The sequence below is a fragment of the Pararge aegeria genome, chromosome 7 (genome assembly GCF_905163445.1).
Source record: "Pararge aegeria chromosome 7, ilParAegt1.1, whole genome shotgun sequence".
NCBI lineage: Eukaryota > Metazoa > Arthropoda > Insecta > Lepidoptera > Nymphalidae > Pararge > Pararge aegeria.
Window position 1 is genome coordinate 13,239,749 of NC_053186.1, and position 17,643 is coordinate 13,257,391.

The 17,643-nt window shown below is 38.9% G+C and overlaps 1 protein-coding gene across 1 annotated transcript in view; it reads left to right on the top strand.

Annotated features, from left to right (window-relative positions):
- The first annotated feature begins 8,914 nt into the window (after positions 1-8,914).
- Positions 8,915-17,643, top strand: part of LOC120624890 (alpha-N-acetylgalactosaminidase) — a 36,572-nt gene continuing 27,843 nt past the window's right edge. The window contains exons 1-2 of the mRNA XM_039891656.1: positions 8,915-9,308; positions 11,980-12,154. Of these exons, the coding sequence (XP_039747590.1) occupies positions 9,139-9,308; positions 11,980-12,154 (345 nt within the window). The 5' untranslated portion in view covers positions 8,915-9,138. The remainder of the gene's footprint in view (positions 9,309-11,979; positions 12,155-17,643) is intronic.

Genomic DNA, 17,643 nt, shown 5'->3' on the forward strand with positions numbered 1-17,643 from the left:
GAATATTAATTATAAATAAATCTAATCCCGATCATATATTATGAACTTAATAGGTTTTTGTATTAATTTCATTATGTTTACAACATTTTAATAGAATTCGGAAAAAAACACGGCATTCATTGGCTTAGGCGGTACGAAGTTCGCTGGGGAGCCAGTAAGGACTAAGTTTATATCAGAAACAAGAACGTCAATAATATTAAAATAGTACTGCTTTGAGCGATGATCGCTTAAAGCAATAAGCCCCCTGGACTGAAATCTCACCTGGTAGTTAAGGCAGTTCCCTAATCGGTTTCTGCGCAGCATTGTACGCGGCACTAGAAAATCAAGACAAGTCCTTTTTTTAAACACCCAATGCACGCCACTTCATGCTACAATACTTCAATATAGCAAATTATGTTAGTTGTTTCTTCATAGGTACACTTTGTTCTTATGGGAACGAACATAAATCAAGTGTCTTAAGAATAAAAAAAATACAAATTATGTTATAACCATTACATCTAATTACAGACATGCTCCGATAAAATTACAATCATCTGGTAGAAGTCTAGTTGTAATTGTTGCTAGTACTTTAGACTTTTTTATAATTGGTACATATTAACAATTGTTGTTTAATTGTTTATGTTAAACGTGCTTGTTGTAAGCAATTGTTTACGGCAGTGAGATGTTTACCTCCTGAGTCTCCAGTGTCCCTCAATATGTTTCAACCCGACATAGTGACTGTGTCGTATAACTAATTAGGATATTGAAATAATTGCATCTCGGTGCATAAACTAATATTACCCAGCTAATAATTCACTTGGCCATCTTTGTGCCTATTTGAATAAATAAATATTCGACTTTGACTTTGACTTTGTACCGAACAACGAAGCGGACTCACATCGTAAATTTAGTACCTGGCTAGTTTCGTTTTTACCGAAACAACAGCAGCGAACGCAAAACCTTTCCTTTACCCACAAGTCATCCGATGGCATCGGGAGTAGAGGAGGTGGAAAATATAATTTCGCACCCCATATAATGCCAGTGGCGTGCACAGGGTTTTTGACCAGGGTATGCATAAAGCATGTACATGGCATAAAATGGAAAAAATTCCCCTCCAATACGAGTTATATCCAATAATTTGGGTATGCAGTGCTTTTGTGCATGTATGAAGTGCACGCCACTGTATAATGCATATCTCCCGCTGCCATCGAAATTTGTCGCCTTCATCGCCATGGATGAAGGCGACAAATTTCCGCTGTCCTTCCCGGTCCTACAGATTCGACCTATGAAATAGCACTATAGGCAGACAAAATAACCAGGTTTTTGGTGGAATCCTTTCCTTTAACTCTCATGTAGTAGGTATGGGGTTAGTGCCTCTAGTTTAAACATCTTACTGCTAAACGGATATCGATATTGATTAAGCTTGATGATGAAATGATACATGAATAATATCTATGATGTAGTACTTATAAAACTATATTTATATTGTTTCTATAAATATATTAAGCAAAATGAAATAGCACGCACCACATTAATTTTTAGCCTGATTAAAAAAACTTAAAAGTTTGCGGGCTTTTGGTGGAATCCCATCGTTAAACCCTCATGTAGTATGTATAGGGTTAGTACCTCTAGTTTAAACATCTTACTGGTAAACGGATATCGATATAGATTTAGCATGATGTTCAAATGATTCATGAATAATATCTATGTAGAACTTATAACATTATTTTTATATTGTTTCATTTCGAAGCTACGAGTTTAAGCAAAATTGTATATACGCGAGACTTTGAAAGTACGCGTAAAAAGGAGAAATGAGGCAAATAAAATATATTTTTTTCAAAATAAAGTCTTTCTTATTCAATTAAAAAGAAAGGTTATCTATACTTACGATGTTTGTATGTGAGGTTTTACGTTTACGAATATGACTATCGTCTTCATCACACTATCATGTATACATTTTTTAATGTAATGTATGCATCATAAGTGCCTTCTATGGGCCCCCTGGAAATGATGAAAATGAGAGGAAGCCTGCGTCTAGTAGTCGGACTTTAATAGGATGAATATAATGATAATAATTCTAGTCCTTGTATGTATCTAGATTTTTTTCATCATAACGATTAATCAATCTCCCATAACAAAAGCTACAAGCACTTAACGTCAGTGGAACTATAATGATATCATTCGTCTCTTGACGCGGCCTTGTTCCAAGTTATGATTGTGTTATGGAGGCCCATTAATAGTCTGTAATGTGTAATTACAGATTTCTTGTTGCCAGCGGTTTCACGGTAATATACTAACCACATATATAATATGACGACCTCGCTGGCGCAATGGTGAGCGCTGTGCAGGAGGACTCGAGTTCGATTCCCCCGATTGGATATAATTTCTGAATTTTCTCTGGTCTGGTCTGGTGGAAGGCTTCGGCCGAGCTAGTTACCACCATATAGACAAACACGTGCCGCTAAGCGATTTAGTGTTCCTAAGGTGTTAATTAAAATTAAATTAAAAGGTTCCTCATAGGTGTTTATCCTCATGTGCTGTTAATTACACTCTCAAACACGCCCTTCAGATAGAAACTGCTTGGCGGCAGAGATAACCATGGCAGTAGTACTTCCCCGGACGAGCTCTGTCAGAAAAAGCTCTACTTGCTTGTTTACAATTTGTTTTTTCTATTACCTGGCTTATAAACCAAGCTACACATGTTTGCATCTACCAATATTACCAAGTTTATAGAACCAAGGAAAGTACCTAGTAATTTTTTACATTTTAATTGGTACCGACTTATAAATGTTGAAGAACATATTTAATTAAAAATGGTCTACTTCTGAAGAAGTGGTGTGCTAATAGAGTATGTACAGGGTATGCAGACGATATAAAATGAAAAAAATCTTCAGTAAGAGTTATAAAATCTTAAAGGCTAGGCTTTTATAACTCTTACAATGCCTCACCTTAAGTTTTTTAAAATTCGTACTGGAATTTTATTTTTATTTTATATAATCTGCGCGCTTAGTGCATACCCTGCATGCACGCTACTGCTCTGAAGTAGTTATAACGTACCAAATGAAAAAAATCATAAAAACCGTTTCATAATAAAAATATAGCCGGTAAATAATTATTTTGAAAATTTCCTTCTTTTTTAGTGGTTGGAAAGTACCTACTATAAATGTCGGTATTACTTATTATTTTCGTTTCGCTTTATTTACTTAAGCTATTAAAGTTTCCAAAAAAAGTGACAATGGAAAAGTGCACGGGGTAGCCACGTAGCATTCAGATCGCGTTTGAAATCGTTTTGCATTTCTGCAATGTTTTGAAATCGAATCATGTCATCATGACAATATAATATCAGACCTAACTATATTAGTAAGGATATGCAACAGAACTCTTGAAGGTTATGAAACGTCAAGTACGTATGTTTTTAGTGACGAGTTTATTTTTTCCAACATCAGCATTTACAATCATTTTGATGCGAGCGGAGCTATGATTCCAAGCTACCTTGTTAAAAAACCAACAGACACCGTCTCTGCGCCTGATAACAAATATGCTGTGACAGAGGGAGAGACAGAGTATTCTATAATATCTATCAAGAACTCACTAAGAACTTTTTTAGTTTCTATGAGTAATTTTTTAGATTATTTAGAACCCTACGAAACCCTAAACGGGAACGGTAAAAAATCAAGATTTTAATTAAATTGTTATACAACTAATATTTTATTTATTGGTTATGAATTTGTGAACCTAAAGGAATAAGATCCTATAGTTTCCTGGAATAGTTATTTTAATAAAAACACACACTCTCAAAATTTTAATAAAGTTCTTTTTCTTCAATATTTAAAAAATATATATAAATAAAGTGTAACATATTAAATCAATGTATAACTAAGCACTGACCCGTGCCGGGGTCTATATACACTTACCGACTAATAACGCAAATATTTTTATAATCTAATTTAAAACAGATTGACAGTATTTATCATAAAATTATATTGGCGCTATAAGATTGGAGGACTTATAATGATTTTCAGAATACGAAAATAAATTTTTAAATACGTAGGTAACTTAAGTAACTTAGTTAGTTTCATGTTTTATGCAAATAAATAAATTGAATTGAATTGCATGAAGAATTAATATATCAACTTGATTACCCGACATAACGTGCATAATATTATAGGTTTCATATTATACCTTAATATTTATGTGTTATTGTATAATTTTAAACACGCTAGAGATTATTGTTGTATTACCTATTATTAAGCTTCAACCACGTAGTTTCACCTTTTTATATGCAGTATATAATATATGAAAGTAAAACTAATGTAATTGTAGCATTTATTAGTATAATTATTGAAACTCTACTGATATAAATCAAACATTCTATATAGACGCTTTAAAAAAAAGTGGCTTAAGCTGATATAACGTGATATTACGTGATAAAAAGAAATTACTTTAAGTTTTTCTATCGTTAACATATGATTATATTATATAACAATATAGAAGAACTAAATATACGCCGTCGAGTTTCATGCCAGAGAATTATAGCAACGATATGTTCGCGTACGCGTACGCAATGCTCTCTGATTGGCTAGCACTATTTTTACTATTGGGTGGTGATCCTGTAAAAACAATTGCGATAGTTATATAATATTTACTAGCTGTTACCCGCGACTTCGTCTGCGTAGAACTACTACTTCGTGTAAATTTGTTTGGACTGAATAGGCTCTGAAACTATAATGAAACGATTCTAATGAAGCCGGCACATTGAATTATTGAGATTAACATAGGTAGACTTTTCCTGACCCTGATCCTTTTTTTTTTTTTTTTTTTTTTTTTTTTTTGTCGTGGTGGAAAAGCTTTATGGCTACCTCTGTCCTTTTGGGCAGGACAGAGGTTATGTGGGACTCGTTTACCCGAACTAAAAACCACCACGGCATGTCCCTCTCGTTGGATTTATTGGACGTCCGGGGAACCCGTTGTACACTTCCCAGACGTCTACCAACAACCCCAGCTGATTGCCAGGGCTACAAAGCAAAGGAGGAGGTGATCAGGACAGCTTGACCCCCCCTCAGACAGCAGGGAGACTCGTATAGGGACGGGTAGCTAGCCCAATAACTACCCGCCTCCCAGGGCAACCAGACGTGCGGCATATTCCCGCCGTCTCCTTCCCCCCCGTCTACGCCGGAGCGGATGTGCGTTTACAGCTTCTTCACGCATCCGCTCCGCGGCCTCCTTCTGCGAGATAACTTCTTCGCAAAAGTCAACCACAGCTTCCCAAGACCTCTCGCTGCTCAGCATGGCAAATACAACGCTGGACAGCGAGAGGTCCCCGCCTATTTCCGCTACCAGAGCGCGACGCTGAGTATCCCACTTGCGACACTCCTCGAGGGTGTGCTGCGCAGTGTCATCCGCAGCACCGCACTCGTGACACGACGGGGTCGGTTCCCTCCTCGCGACTCGGTGCAGGTAATGACCGAAACAGCCATGGCCTGTCATAACCTGCACGAGCCGGAATGAGAGTGAACCATGCTTCCGCCGAATCCACTGGCCGAGGACCGGGCGTATGGCCTCTATAGTGCGTTTGCCATAGAGGGCATCTTCCAGACTCGCTTTCCAGCGGTCCCGCATCCTCCGGGTAGCCATCTGCTGCACCTGGCCAACTTCTTCGAGAGCCAATCGTTCCCCTCTCGCCTGTCTCTCTATTCTAACGCGGTGCGTCTCAGCGAGCACCTCCGCTTCCAGTTCCCAGGGGGGAGTGCCCGCCAAGACGCACGCAGCCGCGAATGCAACGGTAGTGTAGGCCCGGCATATCCGGTTCGCCACCACCCTTTGCGGCCTTCGTAGAAGCGCCCTGGTTGGCGCACGGAGTGCGTCAAACCAAATTGGGGCCCCATACATTGCCATGCTCCTCACTACCCCTGCAAATAGACGACGGCATGGGGCTCCAGGGCCTCCCACATTTGGAAGCAGTCGACCTAGTGCAGCAGCTGCACCCACCACTCGAGGAGCAAGTTGGCGGAAATGCTCCTCGAAATTCCACTTGCGGTCCAAAACAAGGCCTAGGTACCTCATGTGGGCACGGATTTGGACCGCTTCCCCCGACACCAAGATGCTAGAATGTGCCGGGGGCCGCCAACCCACTCCCCCGAAAAGAACGGCTTCCGTCTTCTGGAGGGCCACTTTCAGACCCAGCATCCCAATTCTGGTTACCACCAATTCAGTGGCCACCGTGGCCCTCCTCGCAGCCTCCCCGTGGCTGTTTCCCCGGACGGCAATCAAAGTGTCGTCCGCGTAACATATTATTGCCATCCGTGGGAGCAGAGCTGGACGGATGGCCCAGTCAAACCCTATATTCCACAACAGGGGTCCGAGGACTGACCCCTGTGGAACCCCACAGGCCATACGTCTCTCCTTCCTTTCTCCGTCCCTTCCCTGATAGAGGACCACCCTACCCTCCAGGTAGTGCCCTATCATTCGGCGTAGATAAAGGGGCACCTCGTGATACCGGAGCGCCTCCTCTATCACGCTAAATGGGAGGCTGCCAAAGGCATTGGCGATGTCTAGTGACACCGCCAGCACCCCCTCACCCCTCTTCTTTGCAAACTCACAGAAGGCTCTCAGAGCACCCACAGCGTCTATGGTCGATTTGCCGGCCCTGAACCCATACTGGTGCTCCGAGATGTCGGGGCCCCGTTGAACAAGATGTTGGTTTATCCGAGAGGCCAAAACTCTCTCCAGCATCTTGCTCACCTCATCAATCAGGACGATTGGTCTGTATGCTGAGGGAGAGTCAAGATTTCGACCCTCTTTTTGCAGCAGAACCAAACGTCCTTCCTTCCACACCTCCGGGAAACGTCCCGCCTCTAGGCAGTCGTTGAACAACTGCCTCAGACGGCCCCCAAGGTGCTCCAAAGCCAACATCAGGACCCTTCCCGGGACTCCGTCCGGTCCTGGTGCCTTCCTACTCTGCCGTAGGCGATCCCAAACCTCAGCTATCTCATCGTCTGAGAGTGGTGGGGCTGCAATCGGCCTCCCCCGTTCCCCGGATAAAGGCGCCATAATTGGGGGCGTAAATGTTGGTGGTCGGGGAAAAAGTCCGGACACCACCCGATTAAGAAGCTCAGGCTGCATGGAATCCGTGGGAGGGACCCTCCGCATCTTGCCTCTGACGATTCGGTATGGTCGGCCCCACGGATCTCTGTCCAGGGTTGCCAAAAACTCCTTATTAGCAGAGTCCTTAGCCCCGGCGATGGCAACCTGGAAGGCCGTTTTGGCCTTTCGTAGCTCCCTATAGAGGTGATCCTCTTCGGACGCGATCAATGGCCTTCTGCGGCGGCATCGGGTGTAAGCTCGACGTGCCTTGTTACTATCGGCACGGAGAGTAGCGATTTCCTGTGACCACCAGACCCTGATCCCTGACTTAACTTAGTTTAATACGTTTTTGTATACGACATTTTTTGTTTTTCCTTCTTTGGTAAAAACATGTAGGTTTTGTGGACTCGATACTCGTGAGCACGCCACATACAGTTGCCCATGGGAGAAACAGTTTTTTTCTAAATGAACACCAGCTACTTTGAGTGTCTGTCCTTGAGCTTTGTTTATCGTCATAGCGAATGCTGCTTTCAGGGGAAATTGTACTCTTTTGAATTGAATTGGCAAATCGGTAGGGATTATTGGAATACGGGGAATTAACACTTCTTCTCCCTTTGCTGTTCCTGTCATATTTATTGCTCTCACAATATTGCGTCCCAGGTGTGTAATTTGTAGACGTGTGCCATTACACATTCTTGGTGCGTCAAGATTACGCATCAACAGGACCGGGACACGGGATGAAATAAAACAAAAACAAAACGAATTGCTAAACTAAAACTAAATGTTAAAAAAAATATACTATCCACATGGAATAAAAACAAAATGAATCGATAAAATTATCGATTCACACTCACACATTCATAGTGTATAGGCCGATGGGCCTGATGGACATGTCAGGCAGAAAGAATTCTAAAAGCTGGCTAGAAGTATTTGAATTATGCGATACATAACTGCACCCCGCGTTTTCACCCGCATAATTCCGGGATCGGGATCGGGATAAAAAGTAAAGATGTCCTTTCCCAAGGTTCCATCTATCTCTATACCAAAATTCATCAAAATCGGTTCAGCGGTTTAGGCGTGAAAACGAAACAGACAGACTGTCTATGTCTTTCCCCAAGGTTCCATCTATCTCTATACCAAAATTCATTTAGTAGGCATATACGATACATAATTGCACCCTGCGTTATCTATCACTCGCATAATTACGGGATCGGGATAAAAGGTTGCCTTTGTCCTTTTCCAAGGTTCCATGTATCTCTATACCAAAATTCATTTAGTAGGCATATACGATACATAACTGCACCCTGCGTTATCTATCACTCGCATAATTACGGGATCGGGATCGGGATCGGGATAAAAGGTTGCCTTTGTCCTTTTCCAAGGTTCCATCTATCTCTATACCAAAATTCATTTAGTAGGGATATACGATACACAACTGCACTCTGCGTTTCCACCCGTATAATTCCGGGATCGGGATCGGGATCTGGATAAAAAGTACCCTATGTCCTTTCCCAAGGTTCCATCTATCTCTTTACCAAAATTCATCAAAATCGGTTCAGCGGTTTAGGCGTGAAAAGGTAACAGACAGACAGACAGACAGACAGAGTTACTTTCGCATTTATAATATTAGTAGGGATAGTTATATAATTTTCGAGATGTTTCGTTGGCTATGAAGTGCAACCCAAAATACTCTCAAAGAGTACGAAATGTGAATGCTAATGAATTCTACACGTTAAAAGTCAAACATTTTCTACTGAGTTATTTATGCCAGTGTACGTATTATTACAAACAAATGTAGACAATATTAATATGTCATGAGTAGTCATTAATGTTAACTTTTGTTTTGTTACAGATAATCCCGCTGTACTGCAGTTATAAACTCATTAGTGGAGGACTTCTTGCTCTCATAACCTCTATGCAATGACAGTGTCTCACTGACAGTTGTATTTTACACCCGCTTAGAATCGTAGTATTTCTTTAAAATTACATAAAAGTAAATTGGGATTTAATAAAACTATGCGGATATAATCTTTGGTGAAGTAAATTTTAATACGTAATTCGGTTTAGATATTTGTGATGGCCTCTTGGAAGTTATGTGCGTGGACGGTGATCGTGATTGTGTGCGTTCTGGGGAAGAGCTCTGGGCTGGACAATGGGTTGGCGCTGACGCCACCGATGGGGTGGTTGGCGTGGGAGAGGTTCAGGTGCAACACGGACTGCAAGAATGATCCTGATAACTGTATAAGGTGAGATACATTTAGATGATATACCTTTTACTAAACTTATATCTTTTGACACAGCATTAGCTGGTGTACTACTGGGTACAGGCCACCTCTGTTATGAGAGAGAGGGCAGGGCTTTAACGCTTAATACTACATTTTGGTGTTAAACGCTAGGACCAGAGGCTTAATATGCTCTTGGCTCGATCTGTGGAGTGAACCTAGGACCACAAGATCCGTAGTTAAACACGACAATTACTAGTAACGGAGTCGAAACGATTAAAAAGTGGCGAGCACAGCGTAGGCTGATTATGTCGATAGCCGATGTTATGCACTTTTATAATTTTAAAGTTTATATCCAGAGATACAGATGTTTTCCTACGATTTTGCTAATATACCTACTGGGTAAATAATTAAAATGAACTAAAAAGTATGAATAAAATAAACTTTTTATACGTTTTTGAAGTTTATTGAAGGTCAGCGTGTTAGGAAAATGTAGTCGAGGAAATCATAATTTATTTAACATTATCTGTTTTTTGTAAATTAATTCAACGGTTTAAAGAAAACATTTTCGGATTAACTACAGAACTTTGCACCCATTTAGATCTTTGAGATGTCGGCCAAGTCAAGAACCATAAGTCTAAAAAATAGCAATTATTTTGAATAGTTTTCAGAATGAGACAGGCGGATGTGGTAGGGTAAAATCTCCAATTTAAAGTTCCCTTATAAAAAAAACAATTTTTTTTTTCTAAGCATCTTCCAGCAACAAATTAGCAACAAATTGACCCTTATTTGCTTGATTGATCAGTCGACATTCAGTGATTCCCACGCTATTTTAATGTAAAGTTTGCGTTATTGCCGATTTTATGCGATCGGTTAGAGCAAAAAAATTAATTTTTCAGCAACTAATTAGCAACAAAAAAGCAACAAATTTCGGTGTTGTTTTTTCCAATTTCGCTAATTTTACGTCGCCATTTTTTTAGACTTAAGAACCATGCTTTTCATGGGAATATAATTTACAATTGAGAGATCCGTCTGTATGTTGTTGATTATAACAATTAAGGATCGCTATTTATAGTATATCCATGGGTTTCCTCAATATATTGGAACGTAAAAGGTTGAATTGTAGTGCGTTTTTGCCTTAGATAATACCAACATTAATATACTGACTGAAGCCCAAGTTTGATATTGCGATTGTGTTTCAGCGAGGTTTACTTTTTTTTAATACTATGCGCAATAATTACTAATCAAACAAGTTCGTATGCAGCATGTTTCTAAACAGGAGTTGATGCATTATTCTTAAATATAATTAATTACAAATAAACTTACGGTGTCCGATCTAAAAGTATATGTACACAAATTGAATAAGCACCTATAATGCAGGTTGTTATCTTGTGGTACTAACTGAAATTTTATTTAATGCCAAATTATGCAACGTAGTTTTAATAAATCTTATTAATTTGCCCTTTTTTCATTGATAAACCCTGTTGTCCCTGGACTTCATCAAAAGCTGTTCTTACTGGTGTAGGAAGCTATTTGATTATAATCATAAACTGCGTATAAGTATTGCACAATATCTTTCACCTTTTTAACATAGAACTGCAGCCAGGCATCGTGAGAGTTTGTATCCTTATGCATTACGTATTTAGCATTCCGCCCATATTCATTAGATGTTTTGCTTCCTCGTTTCTAATGTGATTCGCTGATTTCTAAACAAACTTTAAAATCCTGTTTAATTCCTACATCAACAATCGATTTCACTAGAAAAATAAAATTCACATTTATTACAGACGTACTTTGATGATTGAATGCATCTTGTTCGTAAAAACTTACTATACTTCTAAATCTATTCAAGAAACTTAAAAACATTATGTCAACCTTAACTAATGTAATTAACTGACATTAAATTCACTAGAGTATCTGTGTACAATGTGAACGTGTGTGTGAATTATTGTTCTAACAATAATTTATTATAATCTAGGTCCTAAATTATTATATTAACATATTTATCGCGTCCCTATTTATCTCTAATGTAAACAGCAGATGTTATGGCTGTCGTCGCGTATATTTGTAAGATTAAACTTTGTATAGTTAGTTGTCTAAAAGTACTGATCTCAGGTAAAAAATTAATAACTTCTGTCCCTCGTTACCAACTAGCCTTATCAGATCGGTATACTGGACATATACTTTTTCAGACCCTTCTGATATCATTAATAGCATCCTTTGCGTCATAAATAACTTTTCAATCCCCTTTACAACTTGCCTTTCAAAATTAAAAATTCATTTACTTTAAGTAGACCTAATATAAGCACTTTTGAAACGTCAAGTCTGTTTGTTTGTTGTGACTCTATCAGCGGTTCGAAAGGCAGATTCTACCGAGAAGAAGCCGGCAACAAACTCAGCAGTTGCTCTTTTCCAATATCAACAATTTACATTTTACTTTTTAACATTCATTTTTCTATCTTTTGAGAGATGAAAGCGGAGAATCCAAAATCACCTTAGGAATCATATTATAAAAGCGTATACTCAAATCCTACAAATGACCTTGTCAGATCGGTATTCGGGGTAGGTACTTTAATAGACGCTGCTGATACCATTGATAGTATCCATTGCAACAATACCTTTTGTAAGTATCTAATTTCCATCTAACCTTATAACAACAGTGTTACTTGTTGGGTTAATTTCAATTATTTTCCAGCGATCGTCTCTTCCGCACGATGACAGACATCCTGGTCAACGAGGGCTACGCGGCTGCCGGATATGAGTACATCAACGTGGATGACTGCTGGCCCGAAAGGGAGCGCGATGCCCGCGGCAAGCTGGTCCCCGATAGAGAACGGTTTCCTTACGGCATGAAGAGTTTGGCGGATTACGTGAGTACACCGCAATTTTTTTCCAGATGAAGCTTTTTTAGAGTAATAATTGAGTGGAAATCCATTGCCTATATAAACAGGGCAAAACTTCATAAAACATGCAAATACAAAGCGTCTTACAAAGTGCTGCCTTGAGTCCATCAACCTGAGGCGTAGGCAAAATAATAAAATAAAAATAAAATAAAATAACAAAGCCTTTTAATTCTTGCTTACAATACATAATAAGTTTAAGAGAATTAATAGTTATTATCTGGTGTTATATAATTTCTAGCAAGAACCCCTCTCATGCGAGGGTAAAGGCCTCCTCCACCGGTCTCTATCCTTGGCTACTTGCATCCAGTTTATGCCGGCAACTTTAGCGATCCTGGGGTCTCATATGTCTGTGTAATTATACCGGCAAACGCTACTACTATACTTTTTTTTTAAACGTAACCTTTCTCGATTCTATTCTGGGGTCGGGCCTAAAGTTCTTCATTTTATAAAAAAATGTCATTACCGGAGTAGAGTTAGGATATAGACAGTAGCCCCGTGCCTCTGAGAGCATGTTAATCATATTACTTAGATGTGTTCATTATTTCTCCTATGAGAGAGGACGCCTATAAGAGGACGCCTTCTTTAAAAATTTAGCGGGCATTCTAGGCCGGTATGGCAGCTATTTCTAACCGATACCTCTAAACGGCTTCTACGCGACATCATACCGGAACGCTTAATCTCCAAACGGCACGTCTTCGTCGGTATGGTGATAACGAGCCACGGCCGAAATCTCCCACCAGACCAGACCAGAGAAAATTCGGAATTGATAAATTCCCAAAGCTCCCCTTCTGGGAATCGAACCCGGGACCTCCAACATAAAACCACAGCGCTTACCACTGCGCCAGGGAGGTTGACAAAATAATAATAAAGCCGATAGCGTAGCTGATTGGGTATTTTCGTCATGCAGACCCGAAGAGTGACGACGGCAAACTGTGTTGGTTGGACCGACTAAACCATTTTATATAAGTACCTTCTTCTTAGTCGTTTCAGTCTTGACAGACTGGTCGTGGTCGTCATCTGGGTGTTGTGGCTCGCTTAACAATACTACATATCTTTAAAAATATATAAGTATCTACATATCTTTAAAAAACCAACCACGCCTTATTACCAAGGTCTTAACCTCAAAAATTGCCTATTGAAATAAAAGCAATAGAATGCAATTTATGTTCAACCTTAAAAGTACGCTAGCCCATTACTTCAAGTCGTGCTTAGAATAAGTTTTTGAGCAGGTTTTTTTTTTCTACTATAAAGCATCAGTGAGATGTTTATCAATCTAGCCTATTTACTTGACTGATAAGTAATTTATTTTTTACTTTTACTTATAAATAGTTAAAACTAAAATATAGTCCAATGTTGTAACTCGATTTCTAACTATGATTTAACGTTCACTTTGTTCACGTGAGCTTATTACTTAGTACAAATACTAGTTTTATCCACTGCACTTTACTAGCTCAAAGAGTTTTAAGCCTTCTCACTGAATTTTCTTTATTGAGAAGTTATTTTGATCAAGTGAGTAGGTAAATATGATGGAATTAAATAATTAAACAATGTTAATAAACAATCTGAACTTTTAATTGCTGTTGTTGAAAAAGAGCAACTGCTGAGTTTCTTGCCAGCTTCTCCTCGGTAGAGACTGCATTTCTAACTAATAATAGAGTCAAAACGAACGATAAACTTGTGGTTTCAGAAGTGCATATAGAGAATGCATTGTGAATTTGCAATCGCCCCTGCCACAGATCGAATCCGGCGCCTTACATTTAAATGCCGTTATAAGTCCACAGTGCTGGCCCAGGGAAGTCGTCAAAGCAAACAAATAAGAAAAAACATTCCAACTTTATTATCTTCTTTCTTTGATACCGCTAATTGTAAGCTTGGATCAGTTAAAATTCACAACGTATATTAATGCTGTTTTGAGCACTACATAGTGATTCAAGAGGATGGTTAATGTGTAGTAAACATGCGTATTATAGTACAGAAAAGCAAAAAAACTCAAAGATTTGTAATGTGATGTCGAAATAAACATTTTTGTACGCTTACATTGCAAACGCTGGCTAAACCTCAGATTAAATTAAAGTACCACGGAATTGTAATCACTCCAAACTGCCCCACATTAGTAATTAGTATCTATATTGCACCCGAGCGAAGCGAGGGCGGGTCGCTAGTTTTGTAATAAATTAAATGCACGCTAATGGTCGCACCGAAGCCGCACCCTGAGTGTTACAACGCTCACTGAGCCTTCGATAAAAGTCGTGTACAGTTTTAATTTAATTGTTTATTTACCTGAAACTATTTACACGTGCGTGCCGCGGGTCCGACTTATCATATTACTGTACGTACGTTGCGTGCTGAACAGTTGTTGCCTTCCTGTAGGGTTGCCACAAGCTCGACGTCCCGGATCTGTCCTATGTTGACATCTGACTGATGAAGCAAAAATGCAATCGTATTTATATCAAAATACCCACCGTACCGACCACATTGTCTGTAAATCTAATAATTAATAATTTTAATTATTACTTGAAAGCTATTCAAGTAATAATTAAAATTATATTAGTAATTATTTATAGACAATGTGGTACAGACAATGAAATTAGATTTATTAGCGCATTCTTTAAAATCCTCATCAATTTAACAAAATGTCTGGCACATATCAAGATAGTATCAACAGATTAATTATTTACCCACTTCACAAAACAACTGTAACAGTTATTATGATGGCGTGATGTATTGAGTGGCAACCCTACCACCAGGTATTCAGTAGTCATTATCTCACGGAGTAAATCACTGGTCAAGATGTATTTCAATGACATAATGAGCGTACATTGATCTTAATCATATTTCACTATTTCATCGTGATAATTGACGCACTTTTATAGGTAACTATCGGTACAGTCTATCAGAACTTTGTAGTAGAACAATATTCACTTTTTTATCTAGTTTCTGCACACTAATTCGTTTAAAGTACTGTATTAAAAATAATACAGTAGAAAAATATTAGAGTAAGATTTATTTTTAGCTATCATTTTTTTTAACTATTATTTAATGTTATATATCGACAATAAAAATACAGTCGGTGAACATTTCTACTAACTGCCTATTCATGGGATAAATTCCCGCTGCCATTGACGTTCGTGAAATATTTGCCACCGCTTGTATGTTTTTGTGTAACATTTTCCTGAACAAACTACTAGACCAAAAAGGTTAACTATACGAATGCGGTTTATCGCATTGCGAACGTATATCAAAACGAAACGTTTATATTTTGTTATACTTTTTCCGATTCCGACTCCGATTTGGATGTGGTTTCTATATTACACAGGTCTCGGAGCACATTCTTTGATATGTTTTAATTTTCTATATTATTATAAGATTAAGTAAGATTTTGTCTTGGGGTTAAAAATACTCTCGTCGTTCAACAGTAATTATGTCAGAGTAAATCACTAACCATGAAGTATTTAAATGACATAATGATTATACGAGAATCTACTTATTATCTACGATGTAACTGTGATATAATTATCACTATTAAAACTGCAGATTTTTATCAAAACCCATTTAGTCAAGCAAGGACAATGCAGTATATATGATATCACTTTGCAAACATTATCTTCTAAAACAAAACCGTTTTTGTGGGTTTGTATGCAAAACTCAAACGCATTGATTTAAAATTATTACGGGACGTTGTAATTTTTACATGAATTGTATATCGTTCAACATCTGGTTAATGCAATGTGTCAGGTTACGGGCGGCGTGATAAATAATTCCCGAGCGTAGTGAAAGTGTGTCATCCTGAATAAAGAGTTTAGGGGCGTCCAAGATTGCTCCCCCGTTGAACACTAGATACTTTTAACACCTTGTAACACATTAACATCAAGGCTAGTATTTTAGGAGCTTTTATTTAACTCACCATGTTACTTAGTATATGTGTCACATATTGCAACTGAATTTAAACAAGCTGCAACTTTTTGCATCTCCATGATTTATGGGTACCTACCTATCAAATGAAAGGGTTTGCTGAGAAGAATATTTGACGACCTCCCTGGCGCAATGGTGAGCGCTGTGAATTTAAGTAGAAGGTCCCGGGTTCTATTTCCGGCAGCAGCAATTTGGGTATTTATTATTTCTGAATTTTCACTGGTCTGGTTGTAGGCTTTGGCCGTGGCTGTTACCACCTTACCAAAAACGTACCGCTAAGCGATTTAGTGCTCCGGTGCGATGTCATGTAGAAACAAGAACTTAGGACTGCATCCTCATAGCTATAGCAAAGAGAAGCCGGGTTTAGCTAATCTTTATAAACAGTAGCTCACTAAAAGACTCGTTATTTGTTCTCATGGCCTTGCTAACAAATTCCTTAGCACTCTCACTGTTAAAAAGTCTTCAGTTACTTCACACGGATCCCACTGTGATGTTACTGCACAACGCAAGGCATTAACATTGTGTAACGGAGAAATTATATCTTGCGTCATTGCAATTCAGCTCGCCTATGCATTAAGCCTCAATTGTCAAGTAAGTAGGCCGCGTGACGGGTACCACTAAACTGGGAGACGATTGTGGTAAATGACGATGGCAATGTGACGATTGCATTGCTTCCTGATTGGCTGACACTATTCGACTATTAACTAAAATACGGAGTTTCACAGAAACTCTTTAAACTCTACTTACAGTACTTGATAACTATATTAAAACATGATCATCACCATTGCAACTGAGAAACGTCAACTATTGGATATATATGCCTTTTGAAAAGACTTCCACACTTCACTGACCCGCGCATTAATCCAGCGATTCCTATGAAACTTTCTTGATGTCGTCTGTCCACCTAGTGGGGGGACTTCCAAACCTTGTTTCAGTGCGGATTTGCTACCACAACCTTAGGACCCCAACGTCCGTCCGTCCTCGGTGCTGTTTGCCCAGCCCATGCCACTTTAACTTCGCAAATGGATCAGGCCAATAACAACAATTCAATAATCGTAAGAGTTCTCACATTCTTCGTCTTCTTAACAGTGTGATTTCAGTCATTGGCTAACTTGTATTGGACTAAAAACTATAATGATATTTTAGAGCGCTGGCATATGATGGCAAATGGCAGTATAGGCTGGTCATATCACACTGCTACCAGGGTACAATAAATTTGAAGGAATGCGTCTGGAACATTTGCGTTCCCGATAGCTAAGCGGTTTTTCTCAATGTGTTTGCGTATGAATGAAAGAGCTTGCGTGTGTGTTTCTGGAGGTTTACAAGAAGTCGGTGTAATTGTAGATTTATTATCCGTTTAATTATGATTTAATGAGTGTAATTACCCTTAGACTATGTCGACTGACATTATCAGGAGAGTAGCTATTATGAATTGGATGAAAAAAGAGAGAGCATGCTGGCAAAATTAAATCTAACATTTGATGAACAATGCCTTAAGCAGATCACTATCGCAGATCACTATTATAAATCAGCTTGCAAAATAA